General features: G+C 49.2%; 1 protein-coding gene across 2 annotated transcripts in view; it reads left to right on the top strand.

The window, feature by feature from the left end:
- LOC105473757 (THAP domain containing 4) overlaps positions 1-19,605 on the top strand; it is a 45,664-nt gene extending 26,059 nt beyond the window's left edge. For both annotated transcript variants that reach the window (XM_071073781.1, XM_011727731.2), the window contains 3 exons: positions 1,801-1,910; positions 2,860-2,963; positions 19,286-19,605. In XM_071073781.1, the coding sequence (XP_070929882.1) occupies positions 1,801-1,910; positions 2,860-2,963; positions 19,286-19,405 (334 nt within the window). In that variant the 3' untranslated portion in view covers positions 19,406-19,605. The remainder of the gene's footprint in view (positions 1-1,800; positions 1,911-2,859; positions 2,964-19,285) is intronic.
- Positions 19,606-20,297: the final 692 nt, after the last annotated feature.

Here is a 20,297-nt window from a genome sequence, read left to right as displayed (position 1 = left end):
CTGATACCCTCTGTCCCCTTTTAGAAGATCTCATTGTTTTTATAAATATTTCATACCTTTTTACATTATTCTTGATTGAATGGTTGAGGTCAAAGTAATGTATCTGCACATAAACCAAAAGGTGAGAATTCTGGATAATACAAAATACCCCAGAACCGAGGCAGTCTTTTTTAAACTCTAGATTATAACCCACTAAAACGTCAGAAAGTCAATTTTGTGACTAGCATTCGAAGAAAAATGAACCAGAATGGAAAATATATTTCAGTAAATGTGATGGTATATGTGTGTGTGTGTGTGTCCTAGAGTATGGTATAAATGTATTTCTTTGTCAGGGTTATGTTAGTGAGCATGCACCATTCTGTAAGGTGTAGCACCATCCCTAGCCCAGCAGAAGTTTATCTTGGCCAGGCGCAGTAGCTCATGCCTGTAATCCCAGCACTTTGGGAGGCCGAGGTGGGTGGATCACTTGAGCCCAGGAATCCGAGATCAGCCTGGCCAATGTGGTGAAATTGTGTCTCTGCTAAAAAAAAATACAAAAATTAGCTGGGTGTGTGGCCAGGCATGGTGGCTCACGGCTGTAATCCCAGCAGTTTGGGAGACCAAGGCAGGCGGGTCACCTGAGGTCGGGAGTTTGAGACCAGACTGACCAACATGGAGAAACCCGATCTCTACTAAAAATACAAAACTAGCTGGGTATGGTGGCGCATTCCTGTAATCCCAGCTACTCGGGAAGGTTGAGGCAGGAGAATCGCTTGATCCTGGGAGGCGGAGGTTGCGGTGAGCCAAGATTGCACTATTGCACTCTAGCCTGGGCAACAAGAGAGAAATGCCATCTCAAAAAAAAAAAAAAAAAAAAAAAGCTGGGTGTGGTGGTGCATGTCTGTAATCCCAGCTACTTGGGAGGCCGAGGCAGGAGAATCACTTGAACCCAAAAAGGAGAGGTTGCGTGAGCTGAGATCATGCCACTGCACACCAGCCCTGAGTGTCAGAAAAAAAAAAATTATCTCTAAGAATCAGAGACGGAGTCCCTGTAGAAACTCATAAGGTTGGTGAAATGATAAATGAGGCTTTTTTTTTTTTTGTCTTTATTTTTGTAGAAATAGGGTCTGTGTTGCCCAACCCTGTCTCAAATTCCTAGGCTCAAGAAATCTACCTGAGTGGGCCTCTGGAATTGCTGGGATTATAGCCCTGAGTCACCATACCAGCGAGTTAGTTTCTAAGCCATGGGTTTGTGCCCTCAGTTCAAGATGTACACGCCTGTCTTTTACTCTTGAGTATTTGCACTAATGATGAAGGGTGATAAGAAACCATACCGTATCTCAGCACCTGTTGTGTTTCTTACCGTAGGAATTGATTAGAGTCTTACACAAGAACATAGCTCAAAAGAGAAAGGTTGTGTTAGGGTGAAGTTTACTGCAAGGGAATGCTTAGGGTTGACACTGTGTGAGGCCTGGGCTAATGGGCCTAGGGCAAGGATATGCCCTGAGGTGATTAAGAACAAGTCCTGTCTTCAGGAGCAGAGGGTCAGCAGGTAAGACAGACCCAGCCAAAATGAGCACAGTGGTGGAGGGGGCGGGCAGGTGTGTGGGCGTGGCTGGAGCAGCCCATCTTCAGGAGTGGAGGGTCAACAGGTAAGACAGACACAGCCAAAATGAGCAGAGTGGTGGTGGGGGCAGGCAGGTGTGTAGGCGTGGCTGGAACAGCCATCTAGAGGGCAGCATGGATAGTCCTGGCATCCACGCAGCCCACACCATGTTGGAGGCCAGTGCCTAGGCTTCCCATCCCCAACTTCCCATCCAGGTTCAACTCCTTCCACCCGGACACGCGCAAGCCGATGCACAGAGAGTGTGGCTTCATCCGCCTCAAGCCCGACACCAACAAGGTGGCCTTTGTCAGCGCCCAGAACACAGGTGAGGCCCGGCCTGTGGGGTGGGGGTGCTGGCCATGGGAGGCCACTGCCTGCATTCTAAGCAGGGATGCGGGGACACCCATTGGCAGCCCTGCTGAGACATGTGCTGGTGGGGACCATGGGGATGGCCCTGAGTGATAACGGCAGTCGTGGGAGCCTGCGGGGCCGTCTGTGTAGCTGCAGAGGCCTCTGCACACAGGTTGGGTGCGTGCAACTCCCCGACCATGAGAGGGCCCGTTTGCCCAGTGCCGTGTTGGCAGAAATGGTCATGAGCTATGTGCATTCATTAGGAATCACTGGAAAACAGGCCGGCCACTGTGGCTCACGCCTGTAATCCCAGCACTCTGGGAGGCCGAGGCGGGCGGATCACAAGGTCAGGAGTTCAAGACCAGCCTGGCCAACATGGTGAAATCCCGTCTCTACTAAAAATACAAAAATTAGCTGGATGTGGTGGTGCACGCCTGTAATCCCAGCCACTTGGGAGGCTGAGGCAGGAGAATCACTTGAACCTGGGAGGTAGAGGTTGCAGTGAGCCAAGACTACGCCACTGCACTCCAGCCTGGGCAATAGAGCGAGATTCTGTCTCAAAAAATAAACCAGCCTGCGTGACTCTAGATCAGTGTTTCTTCCTGGATGTCCATCCCCACCTGCCACTGCATGTACTAGGGGTGATTCTGCCAGTCTGATTGATAGGTGGAGGTGGGAGGACTGGGGCCCTGGGCACCTCTGAAGAGGGGCCTTCCATAGAGCACCTGCCTGTGCTGTGAGGAGAGTTGTGGCTTTCCCTCTGTATCCACAGGGTGAAGCAGGGAGGAGGAGAAGTATCATTGCCTCCATGGCTGCAGGGTTGGGGTCTCCTGTGGAGTCCTGGCTTGCAGGCGAGGAGAGTCAAGGCTGCTTCTCTGCGAGCTGAGCAGCTGCTGGGTGAGCTGACCACCTTTCTCTTGCAGGTGTGGTAGAGGTGGAGGAGGGTGAGGTGAACGGGCAGGAGCTGTGCATCGCATCCCACTCCATCGCCAGGATCTCCTTCGCCAAGGAGCCCCACGTAGAGCAGGTGAGCCCCTCCCGGCCCTGCCCCAGCGCCCTCCTGTCTTGTGTGTGCAGAGGTCTGCGGAGTCAACCTTTTCCTCTTCCGTGAGGTAGTGCGTGTGTTGCCACCGCATCTCACAGGCCTGTCTTCACTGTCTCATTCTTTTCCCTTCTCGGACCATCCCAGGGTGGACATTCCCTCATTTCATTGCCTTCTCCTCAGCTGGCGGGTGGTTTGGTTTATTTGAGGTTTGTTGTTAGTTACAGACATCCTTTTACATTTGGGTTGTCCACATCTGCAGCTATATCCGTATCTATAGATAAAATTTTCCCAGTTAAATTTCTGGATTAAAGGACAGGTACATTTTAAATTTGATACACGCTATCAGATTGTATTTCTTCATGATTATCTTCCCACTATCTCTTGCATGAGGGCAGCTTGTTCCCCACTCCTTAACAACGTGGTATATTTTCAGAATTTCGGTCCTTTCAAATCTGAGAAATAAAGATGAAATATTACTCCTGTTTTGAATCTCACTTAGAAGCGGGAGGGCTCATTCCCCATGCTCACTGGCCATTTGTGCTTCTTATTCTGTGTACTTGAGGTTCAAAGTCTTTGCCTGTTTTTCTATGCATTGCCCCTTTTTTGAGGCGGAGTTTTGCTCTTGTTGCCCAGGCTGGAGTGCAGTGCCGGGATCTCCACTCACCACAACCTCTGCCTCCCAGGTTCAAGCGATTCTGCTGCCTCAGCCTCCCAAATAGCTGGGATTACAGGTGTGCACCACCACGCCCGGCTAATTTTGTATTATTGGTAGAGACAGGGTTTCTCCATGTTGGTCAGGCTGGTCTTGAACTCCCGATCTCAGGTGATCCGCCCACTTTGGTCTCCCAAAGTGCTGGGATTACAGGCATGAGCAACTGCGCCTGGCCAGATTGTCCTTTTTTTTCTCAAGGATTTGTGGGAGCTTTCTATATGCCATGGGTTAATCTGTCGTCTGCTTTATTTGCAACACATATTTCCCTAGAGTCTGTGACCTGGTCCATGATGGGTTGTACCCCACAGATGCTCAGCTTTCCTATCGTTGCCTCTGGGCTGTTTCCTTTACAATGTTTGGATTTGGGTTCTTGCTAAGGAAGTTGTTGTCCACTCCAAGATGATAAAAACATTCTCTCATTTTCTTTTTTTGTTTTTTTTGTTTTTTTGAGACAGAGTCTCGCTCTGTCACCCAGGCTGGGGTGCAGTGGTGCGATCTCAGCTCACTGCAAGCTCCGCCTCCCGGGTTCATGCCATTCTCCTGCCTCAACCTCCCGAGTAGCTGGGACTACAGGCGCCCGCCACCATGACCAGCTAATTTTTTTGTATTTTTAGTAGAGACGGGGTTTCACCGTGTTAGCCAGGATGGTCTCGATCTCCTGACCTCATGATGCACCTGCCTCGACCTCCCACAGTGCTGGGATTACAGGCATGAGTCACTGCGCCCAGCCTGTTCTTTCATTTCTTGTATTCTTACAGCTTTCCTTTTTACATTAACACCTAGACCTTTAATCTGTCTCACATTTGTTTTTTGAGTGATGCAGCGTATAATTCTAACTTTTCCAGATGAGTGGCCCAGTGGTCCCAACACCACTCATTGAATTCCATCCTGACCCCACAGATTTGGAATGTCATACATATATTAAGCCACATCCACATAAATATAGGGGTCTGTTTGTTTGTTTTTTTCTTTTTTCTTTTTTTGAAAAGGAGTCTTGCTCTGTTGCCCAGGCTGGAGTGCAATGATGCGACCTCAGCTCACTGAAGCCTCCACCTCTCGGGTTCAAGTGATTCTCCTGCTTCAGCCTCCCGAGTAGCTGGGATTACTGGCACGCGCCACCACACCTGGCTAATTTTTGTATTTTTAGTAGAGATGGGGTTTTGCCATGTTAGCCAGGCTGATCCCAAACTCCTGACCTCAAGTGATCCGCCTACCTCAGCCTCCCAAAGTGCTGGAATTTACAGGCGTGAGCCACTGTGCCCAGCCTTGTTTCTGTTTCTTCCTTTGCTTGTCCACTTCATTACCGGTAACACATTTTTAGCTCTCACAGCTGTATATTACATGTTAATGTCTAAGGGAATGTTTCCCACATTTTTCCTCCAAATTTTCTTAGTCATTCTTAAGCACTTCCTCTACTAGATGAACTTTTGAATAAACATCTCAAGGTTTATAAAATGTACATCAAGACTGCATTGAATACATGAGTGAATTTGGGAAGAATTAACATATTTTCATGGATAGCAATATACAGCAGCATGGCAATGTATTATGGTGACTGTAGGTCATGTTTTGTGTATTATAGTATATATAAAAGCTTTATTTCTTCATAGTTTTAATCATATAGGTCTTGTACATTTCATGTTAGGGTAAACTCAAGAGCTTTATCATTTTTGTTGCTTGTAAATACATTTTTTTCCGTTTAATCTTCAGATTGATTATTGGTCATTGTGTGGACACTTCTGATTTCTCTGTGTCGAACTGGGCCACTTGTGTAACTTTGGGACAGCCAGGATCTCAGGCACAGCACGGATAGAACAGCAGGCATGAATGTTGCTTGTCCCTGACTCTAGTGGAAATAGATCTGTGTGTCACCACCTGTAAGATGCTCACTGTAAATTACTTACTGGTAGATAAGAAGGTAGCCTTTTTATTTTTGAGACGGAGTCTCACTCTGTTGCCCAGGCTGGAGTGCAGTGGCACAATCTCGGCTCACTGCAACCTCCGCCCCCTGAGTTCAAGCGATTCTCATGCTTCAGCCTTCCGAGTAGCTGGGGTTACAGGCGTGCACCACCACGCCCAGCTAATTTTTGTATTTTTAGTAGAGACAGGGTTTCACCTTGTTGGCCAGGCTGGTCTCAAATTCCTGACCTCAAGCAGTCCACCCGCCTCAGCTTCCTAAAGTGCTAGGATTGGGCATGAGCCATGGCGCCCAGCTGGATAGCCTTTTTTTTAAGTTGTAAAATTTTTCTACTTTTTTTGTTTTCCAGTGCAGGTGCATATCTTGGTTAAGACAGTCTTTTTCGAGGCTGGGCGCGGTGGCTCATGCCTGTAGTCCCAGCACTTTGGGAGGCCGAGGCGGGCAGATCACAAGGTCAGGAGATCGAGACCATCCTGGCTAACACGGTGAAACCCCGTCTCTACTAAAAATACAAAAAATTAGCTGGGCGTGGTGGTGGGCGCCTGTAGTCCTAGCTACTCGGGAGGCTGAGCAGGAGAATAGCATGAACCCAGGAGGCGGAGCTTGCAGTGAGCTGAGATCGCGCCACTGCACTCCAGCCTGGGTGACAAAGCGAGACTCCATCTCAAAAAAAAAAAAAAAAAAAAAAAAAAGACAGTCTTTTTCAAGTTAACAAGATTCCGTTTCTAGTACGTTAAGAATTGTATTCAGGGCCGGGCGCGGTGGCTCAAGCCTGTAATCCCAGCACTTTGGGAGGCCGAGACGGGCGGATCACGAGGTCAGGAGATCGAGACCATCCTGGCTAACACGGTGAAACCCCGTCTCTACTAAAAAAAATACAAAAAACTAGCCGGGCGAGGTGGCGGGCGCCTGTAGTCCCAGCTACTCGGGAGGCTGAGGCAGGAGAATGGCGTGAACCCAGGAGGCGGAGCTTGCAGTGAGCTGAGATCCGGCCACTGCACTCCAGCCTGGGCGACAGAGCGAGACTCCGTCTCAAAAAAAAAACAACAAAAAAAAAGAATTGTATTCAGGGGCCGGGCGTGGTGACTCACGCTTGTAATCCCAGCACTTTGGGAGTCCAAGGCAGGCGGATCACGAGGTCAGGAGATCAAGACCATCCTGACTAACACAGTGAAACCCCGTCTCTACGAAAAATACAAAAAATTAGCCAGTGTGGTGGCGGGCGCCTGTAGTCCCAGCTACTCAGGAGGCTGAGACAGGAGAATGGTGTGAACCCAGGAGGCGGAGCTTGCAGTGAGCTGAGATAGCGCCACTGCACTCCAGCCTGGGCGACAGAGCAAGACTCCATCTCAAAAAAAAAAAAAAAAAAAAATTGTATTCAGGAATGAATTTTGAATTTCATCAAATGCTTTTATAACCTTTTGGGAATTAGTCTGTTTTCCCTACTTGCCTTCCTCTTGAAGCTGTTAATGCAGTAAATCAGGTGTCCCCAACCCCCAGACTGGCTGTGGCCTCTTAAGAACCACCCTCACTGCAGGAGATGAGTGGCCAGCAGGTGAGTTAGCATGACCACCTGAGTTCCACCTCCTGTCCATCAGGTGGCAGCATTAGATTCTCATAGGAGCGCAAACCCTGCTGTGAATTGCACATGTGAGGGATCTAGGTTTCCCTCCTAATGAGAATCTAATGCCTGATGATCTGAGATGGAACAGTTTCATCCCGAAACCACCCCTATCCCCCAGCTGTGGAAAATTGTCTTCCACAAAACCAGTTCCTGGGGCCAAAAAGTTTGGGGACTGCTCTAATAAATTATATTAATAGCTCATCAGTGCTGGGCCATGTTTGTTTTCAGGGATAACCCTGAGTTGTCATGATATGTTGGTTTTAGACATCGTTGTCCATTTTGATATTGGAGTTATTCACAAGCTAGCTGGGAGCTTCTTAGCTTTTGCAAATGTTCTCTGGTGAAGGGTGGCCCCATGGGAGTTGGTCGGCCTCTCTGGGAGGATGTCTGGGACCTAGACCTCAGCTGTGCTTTTACTTTGTTCCATGACTGCTCATCTCTCCACGTTCTTACTTGGCTTCATCTGCAGATTCATTGTTCTCCTGGAAAAGTGTCTGTTTCATGAGATTTTCAGAGTTTTTAGAAGAAGTAATAGATACTGTTTTCTCTTGATCTGCCATTCTATGTCACTTCTCTTTTACTGATGTTTTGTGTGTGTTTTCTCTTTTTCTTGATTATACTTGCCAAAGGTTATCTATTTTACCAGGATTTTTGTTTGTTTGCTTGTTTATTTTTGCTAAATAACTAGATTTGGGTTTTATTAATTAAAAAGTGCCTCTTTTTCTGCGAATGGAGAGAGACAATGGAGTTGGGAAGCCTGGGCGTGGTGCTCAGGGGAAGGCTCTGTGCCATGCAGCCCCTGCACCCCGGAGGCTTTGGGGTCCTCTGCGGAGTGACTTAACAGACAGAAGCTGGAAGCACAACCTGAGGGGCTGGACCTCCCCATTGGGTTGACATCAGCAGGACCGAGGAAACCAGGAAGCACACACACAAGGCAGGGCCAGAAGGAGAGAAGGAGGCAAGGGCTGGGTCTTGGAGGGCCTGTCTGTCCTACTAGGCTTGTGTGGGCTTGAAAGGAACTGTCCCTGTTATTACAGTGTTGGGGGAGTTTCCTGGGACTTTCTTTGTAGCCAAATACAAAGTCAGTGTTTCTCATCTTTCCAATGAGTATTGGGGGAAATGTGTCTTCCTTGTTAAGTTCAGAGTTCTGTAACTTTATGTGCTGCATAAAGAAGTTTTACAGCTGGGCACAGTGGCTCATGCCTCTAATCCCAGCACTTTGGGAGGCTGAGGCGGGTGGATCATCTGAGGTCAGGAGTTCGAGATCAGTCTGGCCAACCAGGTGAAACCCCGTCTCTACTAAAAATACAAAAATTAGCCAGGCATGGTGGCAGGCACTTGGAATCCCAGCTACTTAGGAGGCTGAAGCAGGAGAATCGCTTGAAACCGGTAGGCCGAGGTTGCAGTGAGCCAAGATCGTGCCATTGCACTCCAGCCTGGGTGACGAGCGAAATTCCATCTCAGGGAAAAAGGAAAAAGAAGTTTTCCTCAGTGGGACTGACCATGGTGGGGCCATAAGACTGTAATGGAGCTGAAAAATCTCTGTTACTGCATGAGTAACAGAAGCCATTTAATGTAGCACAGTTACTTTTTAAAAATAAAAATATTTTCATAAATTTAATGCAGCCTAACTGTACTGTATTTATAAAGTTTATGGTAGTGTGGTCCAAATTCACCCACCACTCGCTCACTGACTTACCCAGAGCAACTGCCAGTCCCGCCAGCTCCACTCACGGTGCCTGCCTTCTTGTTGTTGTTGTTTTTGAGATGGAGTCTTGCTCTGTCGCCCAGGCTGGAGTGCAGTGGTGCGAACTCGGCTCACTGCAAGCTCCGCCTCCCGGGTTCATGCCATTCTCCTGCCTCAGCCTCCCGAGTAGCTGGGATTACAGGCACGTGCCACCATGCTGGGCTAATTTAATATTTTTAGTAAAGACAGGGTTTCTCCATGGTGGTCAGACTGGTCTTGAACTCCCGACCTTAGGTGATCCGCCCAGCTCAGCCTCCCAAAGTGCTAGGATTATAGATGTGAGCCACCGCACCCGACTGTCTTATGTATTTTTAACAGCTTTTTAAATATATAACGCGGTGCTGAGCGCAATGGCTCACGCCTGTAATCCCAGCTCTTTGGGAGGCCAAGGTGGGCATATCACCTGTGGTCAGGAATTTGAGACCAGCCTGGACAATGTGGTGAAACCCCGTCTCTACTAAGAATACAAAACAATTAGCCAGGCGTAGTGGCGGGCGCCTGTAATCCCAGCTACTTAGGAGGCTGAGGCACGAGAATTGCTTGAACCTGGGAGGCAGAGGTTGTGGTGAGCTGAGATCACACCACTGCACTCCAGCCTGGCAACAGAGTGAGACTCCGTTATCGAAAACAAAAAAAGAAAAAAAAAGATATTCACATACTATTCAAATCACTCCAAGTGTGCAATTCTGTGGGTTTTAGTATATTCATAGCACTGTGTACCCATCATTACAATTAATTTTAGAACATTTATCTTTTGTGGCATAATCATGACTCACTGCAGCCTCAGCCCCCCCAGACTCAGGTGATCCTCCCACCTCAGCCTCCTCAGTAGCTGGGACTACAAATGCACACCACCACAACTGGCTAATTTTTTCATTTGTTTGTTTTTGATTTGAGTTTTTTTGTTTTTTATTTTTAAGAGAGAGTCTCGTTCCATCACCTAGGCTGGAATACGGTAGCAAGATCTTGGCTCACTGCAACCTCCGCCTCCCAGGCTCGAGCGATCCTCCCACCTCACCCTCCCTAGTAGCTGGGGCCACAGGTGTGCACCACCACACCCAGCTTTTTTTTTTTTTTTTTTTTTGTACTTTTAGTAGAGATGGGCTCTTGCCACCTTGCCCAGGCAGGTCTTGAACTCCTGAACTCAAGCAATATACCCACTTGGGCCTCCCAAAATGCTGGGATTACAGGCATGAGCCACCGCACACGGCTAACTTATTTGTATACTTTGTAGAGACAAAGTTTTGCCATGTTGTCCAGGCTGGTCTCGAACTCCTGGACTTAAGCAGTCCTCCTGTCTTGGCTTCCCAGAGTGCTGGAATTACAGGCGTGAGCCACAACCCCTGGCTAGAACATTTTTTATACCCCAGAAAGATACCTGGTACCCTTTAACTGTCGGCCCCAACTTACATCTCCCCCAACCCCTGGCTACGACTAATCTACCTTCTCTGCGGATTGCCTGTCCTGTCCTGTCCTGAGCATGTCCTAGAATTGGGGCCGTAGACTGTCACTTAGTGTAAGGTTTCCAGGGTGTATACAACTTGGAGCATGCCTCAGGCCTCACTCCTTTTCATGGCTGAATTATTCCATTGATGATGTGCGTGCTGTATTTTGTTTATCCATTCCTCATTGATGGGCAAGTTGGTTGTTACTGAATCTTGGCTGTTAAGAAGAATACTGTGCCTCGCGTGGTGGCTCACGCCTGTAATCCCAGCACTTTGTGGGGCTGAGGCAGGAGATCGCTTGAGCCCAGGAGTTCAAGACCAGCCTGGGCAACATAGCAAAACCTGTTTCTACAAAAAATACAAAAAGTAACCAGGCTTGGGGATGCATGCCTGTAGTCCCAGCTACTTGAGAGGGTGAGGTGGGGCCGGGCGCGGTGGCTCAAGCCTGTAATCCCAGCACTTTGGGAGGCCGAGACGGGCGGATCACGAGGCCAGGAGATCGAGACCATCCTGGCTAACACGGTGAAACCCCGTCTCTACTAAAAAATACAAAAAACTAGCCGGGCGCGGTGGCAGGCGCCTGTAGTCCCAACTACTCGGGAGGCTGAGGCAGGAGAATGGCGTGAACCCGGGAGGCGGAGCTTGCAGTGAGCTGAGATCCGGCCACTGCACTCCAGCCTGGGCGGCAGAGCGAGACTCCGTCTCAAAAAAAAAAAAAAAAAAAAAAAAAGAGAGGGTGAGGTGGGAGAATCACTTGAGCCTGGGAGCCGGAGGTTGCAGTGAGCAGTGATCATGCCACTGTACTCCAGCCTGGGTGACAGAGTGAGACCCTGTCTCAAAATAAATACATGAAATAATGCTGAATTGCCTCTGAAACACATTTTCAAGCAAACCTGCTGTTCTCAGCCTTCATCCACAGCCACTCATAGAGACGCTCAGGCTGTGCCATGGAGCTTTTGTGGGTGTGAGGCAGGCTGTTCGCCTGTCCCCGGTGCTGCATTCAGCCTCACCCTTCGGTCGGCTGTGTCAATTCCCCGTGTGCGTCTGATTTCCAGCCCCTCGCGTTCTGTGGCTGTGTGCCACCTCTCCTCTTTCTCCTGTGGATTCACGCTGTGGACAGCATTCCTTCACTGCCATTCTGGTAGGGGGCTGTGCAGGAGCCACCGCGCCGTCCTCACCCAGGAGGCCTCACCTCAGAGCTCTGTGCCGGGTTGCTTGCTGGGTGACAAGATTTTCATCTACATTTTATCTTTTTAAAAATATTTTTACTTTTTATTTTATTATTACTTTTTTTTAGACAGAGCTTTGCACTGTCGCCCAGGCTGGAGTGCAGCAGTGCGATCTCGGCTCACTGCAGCCTCCACCTCCTGGGCTCAAGCGATTCTCCCACATCACCCTCCCAAGTAGCTGAGACTACAGGCGTGCAGGACCACTCCCAGCTAATTTTTTGCATTTTTAATAGAGATGGGGGTCTCACTTTGTTGCTCAGGCTGGTCTCAAACTCATGGCCTCAAGTGATCTACCTGCCTCGGCTTCCCAAAGTGCTGTGGTTATAAGTGTGAGCCATCGTGCCTGGCCAGTTTTTCCTTTTAAGAAACATGATATTTGGGATTATTGTTTCTCTGTAGTGTGAGGTAGCAGTCCCATTTTCCCTTTTTCCCCGTACAGATGTCCTGAGGCCCTTGTTAGGCACTGTGGCCCTGCTGACTGCGGTTTGGGGCATTTCCCCTCCTCGGCTGTCAGGATTGATGCTGCCGGCCATAGCCTCAGACCTGGTGTCTGCACGTGGATGCGGAGGCATCCGGTTGTTCCCCCTCGCTCTGGAGGACTGGGCTGGAACCCCTTGAAGAGAGCGAGGCTTGTACTGGGGAAGCGAGGCCTTGCCTTAGCTTCTCCGTGGCATCTGGGGAATCAGGCTGGGATGGGACATGTGAGTGTCTTTACTGTTTGTGTGGGTGTTGGTGGGCATGGCCCAGACTGCAGGCCCCACAGAGGGTGGCAATGCCTTCGTGAGCTGTGGACTGAGCGTGGTGGAACCTGTGGGCTGCCGAGGGACCCGGGCCGGCTTGCCCCAGAGACAGCTTGTCGCTCATGTCCGGTGACTGAGCAGTGGTGGCAGACCCCAGGGGAGAACTGAGCATGTTTGAAGAGACTCATGTGACTCTTTAGGGGAGGGCCTGAGGGGTCCCCAGGCTCCCACTGACCTGCACCTTCCCTGTGCTGTGTGTGTCTGTGCTTTATAACTTCAGGGCCCCGTGCGGTCTGTGCAGCACGTGCCTTGCGGCAGCCCTGAGAACAGGCAGGTCCAGGCCCAGGCCCCATTTTACAGTGAGGCTCAGAGAGGCCCCCGGCCTGGCAGAGCCTCCCCAGCTTCCTGCCTTATGTGGGTGGCTGTGGACCTAACTGCAGCCGGGGCTGCCGCTGGCGACCTGTGATGTGAACTTGAGCATCTTTTCACGTCATTGCTGGGCCATCCTCCGGTGAGGTGCCTATTCAGGTCTGGTGACCATCTTCCACTGTGCCTTTTCTGGCTGACATGTCAGAGTTCTTTATATAATTTGAATAAAGCTCTTTGTTAGCTAAATGTGTTGCAAATAGCTTTTTCGGTTTGCGATTATCTTTTGAGTTTTACAAATTGTTTTTGAAGAGCAGAGGTTCTGGATTTTATGTGGTTCAGTTTGCCAGTCTCTTCTTTTATTGATTCTGTTTTTAACGTGTCCTAGTTAAGCAGCCTTTCCTTACTAACAGGTCAAAATATGTATTCTGAATTTTTCTGGAAGCTTCACAGTTCACCCTAAAATCTTTCCTTTAGATCATTAATCCACCTGGGGTTGAGTGGTGTGTGTAGTGTGAGGTGCTGTCCCCTCTCCTTGTTCTCAGATGAGAGCCAGCCGCCCTGCACCCTGGCTGAAGAGCCTGGCCCCCTGTTCACCCACGCACCCGCCCCCCGAGCCCCTCAGCATCCTTCATCAGAGGTCTGCTTCTGACTGTCTCTCTGGTTCCAGGTGGTCTGTTTGTCAGTCCCTATGCCAATATCACGCTGTCTTCATTATCATGGCCTCTACTTTTTAAAAATCATCTCCGGCCGGGCGCAGTGGCTCACGCCTGTAATCCCAGCACTTTGGGAGGCCAAGGTGGGCGGATCACGAGGTCAGGAGATCCAGACCATCCGGGCCGACGCGGTGAAACCCTGTCTCTACTAAAAATACAAAAAAATTAGCTAGGCGTGGTGGCGGGCACCTCTAGTCCCAGCTGCTGGGGAGGCTGAGGCAGGAGAATGGCATGAACCTGGGAGGCAGAGCTTGCAGTGAGCCGAGATCGCACCACTGCACTCCAGCCTAGGAGACAGAGCGAGACTCCGTCTCAAAAAAATAATAAATAAAAATAAAAATCATCTCTATTGAGGTATACTTTATGTGGAATAAATGCATACACTTCAAGTGTGCAGTTTGATACATTTGGACAAGCATTTATAATCTTGTAATGCTGCCCCAGTCAAGACTGAGAACAGTCCCAGCACCCTAGAAAGTCCCTGTGCTCCACAGGCGGCCCCCGCTGCCCTCTCACAGCCCCCGGCCCGGTTTCTGCCACTGCAGACTGAGCAGCTCTGCATGTCCTAGTGCCCATTGTCATCATTCGAGCAGTTCAGTGTGTCCTAGCGCTCCTCCTCTTTATCTGCCCAGCAGCTCTGCGTGTCCTAGCGCTCCTCCGCATCAGCGGAGCCACAGCACAGGCACTCATTTGTTTCCGGTCTCCTTCCCTCACTGAAACGCTCTCGAGATTGACGCGTTCTGCTGCATGTGCCGTGTCTGCTTGTTGCTGTGTGGTGGTCCACCAGTGAGTGTGTCAGTTTTGTATATCTTTTCTATTGATGGATGTTTATTTGATTTGTTTCCAGTTCCGGGCTATTATGAATAAAGCTGTAAGCATGTGCAGACCTAACTTTGTGTGGACAGGTTTTTTTTTTCTCTCTCTCTTGGGTGCATACCTGGGATTGGAACTGCTGGGTTCTGTGGTAAGCACCAAACTCTTCCAGAGTGGCTGTCCCCCTTGACACCCCAGCAAGGTTGTCCCACAGCCTCGCCAAGGGTTGGCCTTTGAGTTTTATCCTGGCCACTACAAGGTGGTGTTTCATTGTGATATTAATTTGCACTTCCCTGCTGTGTAACGATGCTGATCATCTTTCTGTTGTACTTATTTGCCACTTGTATTTCTTGTTTTGTGAAATGCACATTCAGATCTTTTGCCCGTTTGTTTGAGTGTTTGTGTTATTCCTGAGTTGTAAGAGTCTGTTGTTTGTTCTGGGTGTAAGTCCTTTATCAGGTGCACTTGCCAACAACATATTCCTATCCTGTGCTTTGCCTTTCTGTTTCCTAGACAGTTCCTTTTGAAGAACCAAATGTTTTTTTGTTTGTTTGTTTTGTTTGTTCGGTTTTTTTTTGAGACAGAGTTTGCTCTTGTTGCCCAGGCTGGAGTGCGATGGCGTGATTTCGGCTCACTGCAACCTCTACCTCCCAGGTTCAAGCAATTATCCTGCCTCAGCCTCCCAAGTAGCTGGGATTACAGGCGCCCACCACCGTGGCCAGCTAATTTTTTGTATTTTTAGTAAAGGCAGGGTTTCACCATGTTGGCCAAGCCGGTCTCGACCTGACGTCAGGTGGTCCACCCTCCTCAGTCTCCCAAAACACTGGGATTACAGGTGTGAACCGCCATGCCCAGTCTAGAACCAAATGTTTTAATTCTGTTACCATTTTTCTTCTCTAGTTAGTGCTTTTTGTGTCCTGTTTTTCATTTTTTTTTTGAAATGGAGTTTCTCTCTTGTTGCCCAGGCTGGAGTGCAGTGGCACGATCTTGGCTCACTGCAACCTCTGCCTCCTGGGTTCAAGCGATTCTCCTGTCTCTGCCTCCCGAGCACCTGGGATTACAGGCGCCGCCACCACACTGGGCTAATTTTGTAGTGATTTTTTTTTCTTTGAACAGAGTTATTTAGAGATATGTTACTTATTTTCCAAACACATTTGAGAATTTTTAAAATAGATTCTATTGCTTAGGATTTTTAATTCAATTCTATAAAGCCCAGACAACATACCCTCTAATATTTTAGTCTGTTAAAAAATGTTGGAGATGCCGGGCGTGGTGGCTCACACCTGTAATCCTAGCACTTTGGGAGGCCAAGGTGGGCGAATCACGAGGTCAGGAGATCGAGACCATCCTGGCTAACATGGTGAAACCCCGTCGTTACTAAAAATACAAAAAAATTAGCCGGGTGTGGTAGCGGGCGCCTGTATTCCCAGCTACTGGGGAGGCTGAGGCAGGAGAATGGTGTGAACCCGGGAGGTGGAGCTTGCAGTGAGCCGAGATAGCGCCACTGCACACTCCAGCCTGGGCAACAGAGCAAGACTCCATCTCAAAAAAAAAAAAGTTGGAGGCCGGGCGCGGTGGCTCAAGCCTGTAATCCCAGCACTTTGGGAGGCCGAGACGGGCGGATCACGAGTTCAGGAGATCGAGACCATCCTGGCTAACACGGTGAAACCCCGTCTCTACTAAAATACAAAAAAAATTAGCCGGGCGAGGTGGCGGGCGCCTGTACTCCCAGCTACTCGGGAGGCTGAGGCAGGAGAATGGCGTGAACCCGGGAGGCGGGGCTTGCAGTGAGCTGAGATCCGGCCACTGCACTCCAGCCTGGGCAACAGAGCTAGACTCCGTCTCAAAAAAAAAAAAAAAAAAAGTTGGAGACTTATTTTATGCCCTAGTATATGGCCTAACTTCATGACTATTTCATGTACACTTAACGAATGTAGCATTCAATAGTATAAAAGCCCCTCCACGGCCGGGCGCGGTGTCTCAAGCCTGTAATCCCAGCACTTTGGGAGGCTGAGGCGGGCGGATCACGAGGTCAGGAGATCAAGACCATCCTGGCTAACACGGTGAAACCCGTCTCTACTAAAAAATACAAAAGAGGCCGGGCGCGGTGGCTCAAGCCTGTAATCCCAGCACTTTGGGAGGCCGAGACGGGCGGATCACGAGGTCAGGAGATCAAGACCATCCTGGCTAACACAGTGAAACCCCATCTCTACTAAAAAATACAAAAAACTAGCCGGGCGAGGTGGCGGGCGCCTGTAGTCCCAGCTACTTGGGAGGCTGAGGCAGGAGAATGGCGTAGACCTGGGAGGCGGAGCTTGCAGTGAGCTGAGATCCGGCCACTGCACTCCAGCCTGGGCGACAGAGCGAGACTCCGTCTCCAAAAAAAAAAAAAAAAAAAAAATACAAAAGAAACTAGCCAGGCGTGGTGGCTGGCGTCTGTAGTCCCAGCTACTCGGGAGGCTGAGACAGGAGAATGGCGTAAACCCAGGAGGCGGAGCTTGCAGTGAGCTGAGATCCGGCCACTGGACTCCAGCCTGGGCAACAGAGCGAGACTCCGTCTCAAAAAATAAAATAAAAAGCCCCCTCCACAAGCTGGAAACCCTGGGATGCCAGTGTCATGGCTCAGTCCAAGTCCAAAGGCTTCAGAACCAGGGAAACCAATGGTGTCACTCTCAGTCCTGGGCCAAAGGCCTCAGATCCCTGAAGAGTGAGGAGGTGCTGGTGACATCTGGGAGTCCAAAGGTCGGGGGGCCTGGAGTTGTCCAAGGACAGGGGAGGAAGAGTGTATCCCAGCTCCAGCAAACAGATGGATATATTTGCCTTGTCTTTGTTTTTATTTTCTCTGGGCCCCCCAGCCTATTGGATGGTGCCCACCCTCATGGAGGGCAGATCTTCCTCACCTGGTCAGTCACCTCTGGAAGCATCCTTTCAGACATACTCAAAATAATCCTTTACCAGGTTTCTAGGTGTTCCTTAATCTGGTCAGTTTGACACTTAACCATTACACCTACACCCATCCCTGGCTGCTTTAAAGTTTCTATTGTCTTGCCTTTGATTATCAGCCAAAGTTTTGCTGTGATATAATTAGAATTTGTGGCTTGATATATTTTGTTAGACTCAGAAAATTGGCCATCATCTGTTCAAATATTGCCCATGTGTTCCATTTTCTTTCCTGTCTTCTTCTGGGTCTCTGGTTACACATGTGTTCAATCTTTTGCAATTTTCAATGTGTCCCTTATGCTTTCATCCATAGTTTCCATTATTCTCTAGGCTTCAATGTGGATATTTCCTACTGATCATTTTCCAGTTTACTAATCCTTTCTTCATCTGTGTCTAATCTGCTGTTTATTTCATCATTGGGGCCTTAATTTGAGTGATTGTTTTTCAGTTACAGAATTTCTATTTTTTTGATAAATTTTATCTGCAGAAATTCTCCATATTGTCTTCTGATAATGCCAATATTGGCATCCCCTGGGTGAGGGTGGGGGAGGTGTCTATTTCCTGTTTTTTCTTTTGATCTTATATCCTAGTAACCTAAGGAGTTTTTCTTTTTTTCTTGGATTCTAGACATTATGTATGAAAAATTGTAGAGATGACTTGAGGCTTCATTTGATGTTATCCTCACCAAAGAGTGGTTCTGTGCTTCTGCCTGTCAGTCATGGATGGACAGCTCCTGTTCAGAAGAGACTGAGCTGGTTTGAAACTGGACTACCAGCCTGTTTCTGTTAACCCTTACTCCTGGGATGGGACCCTTCAGGGTCCCCACCCAAAGCTGGGGTGCTTTCCTGGGCGTCTCCTTTTTTTCGTTTTTTCTTTTTTAGAAACGGAGTCTTGCTCTGTCGCCCAGGCTGAGGTGCAGTGGCGCAATCTCGGCTCACTGCAACCTCCACCTCCCAGGTTCGAGCAATTCTCCTGCCTCAGCTTCTCGAGTAGCTGGGACTCCAGGCATGTGCCACCACGCCCGGCTGAGCCTCTCCTCCTAGACGGACACCAAATTCCAGTGTTTGTCCCTCCAGCTCCATGAGTCCAAGAAGGCCTCACGCAGCTTCTCAGCCTCTTAGCTGCCACATCCCTCTTAGCCTCCACCCCTGAACCTCTTGACTTCCAGGCAGCAAAAGCATCAGGGCCAGTTGCTCCAAATTGGGTTTCACCTCCACACTTCCTTTTCTCTGGGACGCTGGTCCTTGCTGACTTGGTGGTTCTCTGACACCTTTAAGGAAACTTCTTAAAATCTGGGTTATCTGCGAGGGGGTTGGTCAGTTACAGAGTAGTTAGCCATGGCCATAAGCAGAACTCCGTTTCATCGACTTCTGGTGTCCCCCACCTGACCCCCCACACGTCTGGGACACTAGAGAGAGAGTGCCCATCAGAGAATTGTCTTTTGACAGTGAGCACTCATAATCTGCTGGCAAACATTCTGGGCATACAGGGCTGACTCATTCGGGACTTAGCTGCCATAGGCTTGGATTCTTGTTGGAAACAGCTGCTATAATTTATTCTGATGAATTACTGTTCCAAAGATGGTGTTTCTGAGCTTTCCAAGAACACACTGGACATCAGTTCTAGTCACAGTGAAAGTGGGAGGCAGTGGAGAAGGGAAGCATTGGAAGCTCAGTGCTTGTCTGATCAGGTATATAATTTGTAGAGACCAAAAAAAGGTGACTTCTCCCATCCAAGTACTAACCAGGCCCAACTCTCCTTAGCTTCCGAGGTCAGACGAGATCGGGTATGTTCAGGGTGGTATGGCCGTCGACAAAAAAAGGTGACTTCTAAATAAACAATCCCTGTGTTCACCTGGTGGTTTTCTGGAGACAGCTGAGGGGCACCTGGATTGTGACGTGCCCAGGGGCCCTGGGCTGTGTCTGTCATCCCCTGGCAAGGACACTGCCTGGCTCACAGCCCGTGACGAGTGCGTGGCATGCGATGGGCACATGGGCGTTGATTGAATCTTTTGAGATAAAACTAAGGTATTTTTGTTTCATTCTCCTGCTCAGATTACCCGGAAGTTCAGGCTGAATTCTGAAGGCAAACTTGAACAGACAGTCTCCATGGCAACCACCACACAGCCAATGACCCAGCATCTTCATGTCACCTACAAGAAGGTGACCCCGTAACCTAGAGCTTCTGGAGCCCTCAGGAGGGCCTGGCTACTGTGTCTCAACGGTTCGGCTCCTTGGCATACAGTCCCTGCAGCAGAAGTGGGTGTGGCCGGGAGCCTCTGCGGGCTCAAGAGTGTTGTCCAGATGTTTCTGTACTGGCATAGAAAAACCAAATAAAAGGCCTTTATTTTTATGGCTGAGGATTTTGAATATTATCACTTGTGTAGGATGTACATTTTTTTTATCTGCTGATGTTTGTTTTCCAAAGTCTTCCCTAAGAAATTAAGAAGGAGGCTGGGTGTGGTGGCTCATGCCTGTAATCCCAGTATTATAGGAGACCAAGGCGGGTGGATCATCTGAGATCAGGAGTTCGAGACCAGCCTGGCCAACAGGGTGAAACCCCATCTCCACTTAAAATACAAAACATTAGTTGGGCGTGGTGGCATGCGCCCGTAATCCCACCTACTTGGGAGGCTGAGGCAGGAGAATTGCTTGAACCCAGGAGGTGGAGGTTGCAGAGAGCCAAGATTACACCACTGCACTCCAGCCTGGGAGACAAGAGCGAGACTCTGGAAAAAAAAAAGTAAAAGAGAAATTAAGAAGGGATGAATCTCTTTCCTTTTCTTTCTTCTTGCAGTTTTGACAAGATCTAAAATATTTGTAAATCTTCTGTAGAGTTGGCTGGGCGCAGTGGCTCACGCCTGTAATCCCAGCACTTTGGGAGGCCAAGGCAAGCAAATGGCTTGAAGCCAGGAGTTTGAGACCAGCCTGGGCAACATGGCGAAACCCGATCCCTACAAAAAAAACCCACAAATATTAGCCGAGCGTGGTGGTCCATGCCTGTGGTCCCAGCTACTCAGAAGGCTAAGGTGGGAGGATCCCTGGAACCTGGGAGGTGGAGGTTGCA

Source organism: Macaca nemestrina, chromosome 11, assembly GCF_043159975.1.
Source record: "Macaca nemestrina isolate mMacNem1 chromosome 11, mMacNem.hap1, whole genome shotgun sequence".
NCBI classification, from domain to species: domain Eukaryota; kingdom Metazoa; phylum Chordata; class Mammalia; order Primates; family Cercopithecidae; genus Macaca; species Macaca nemestrina.
The sequence above is the reverse complement of the archived record's forward strand: the minus strand, read 5'-3'. Positions and strand labels throughout refer to the sequence as shown.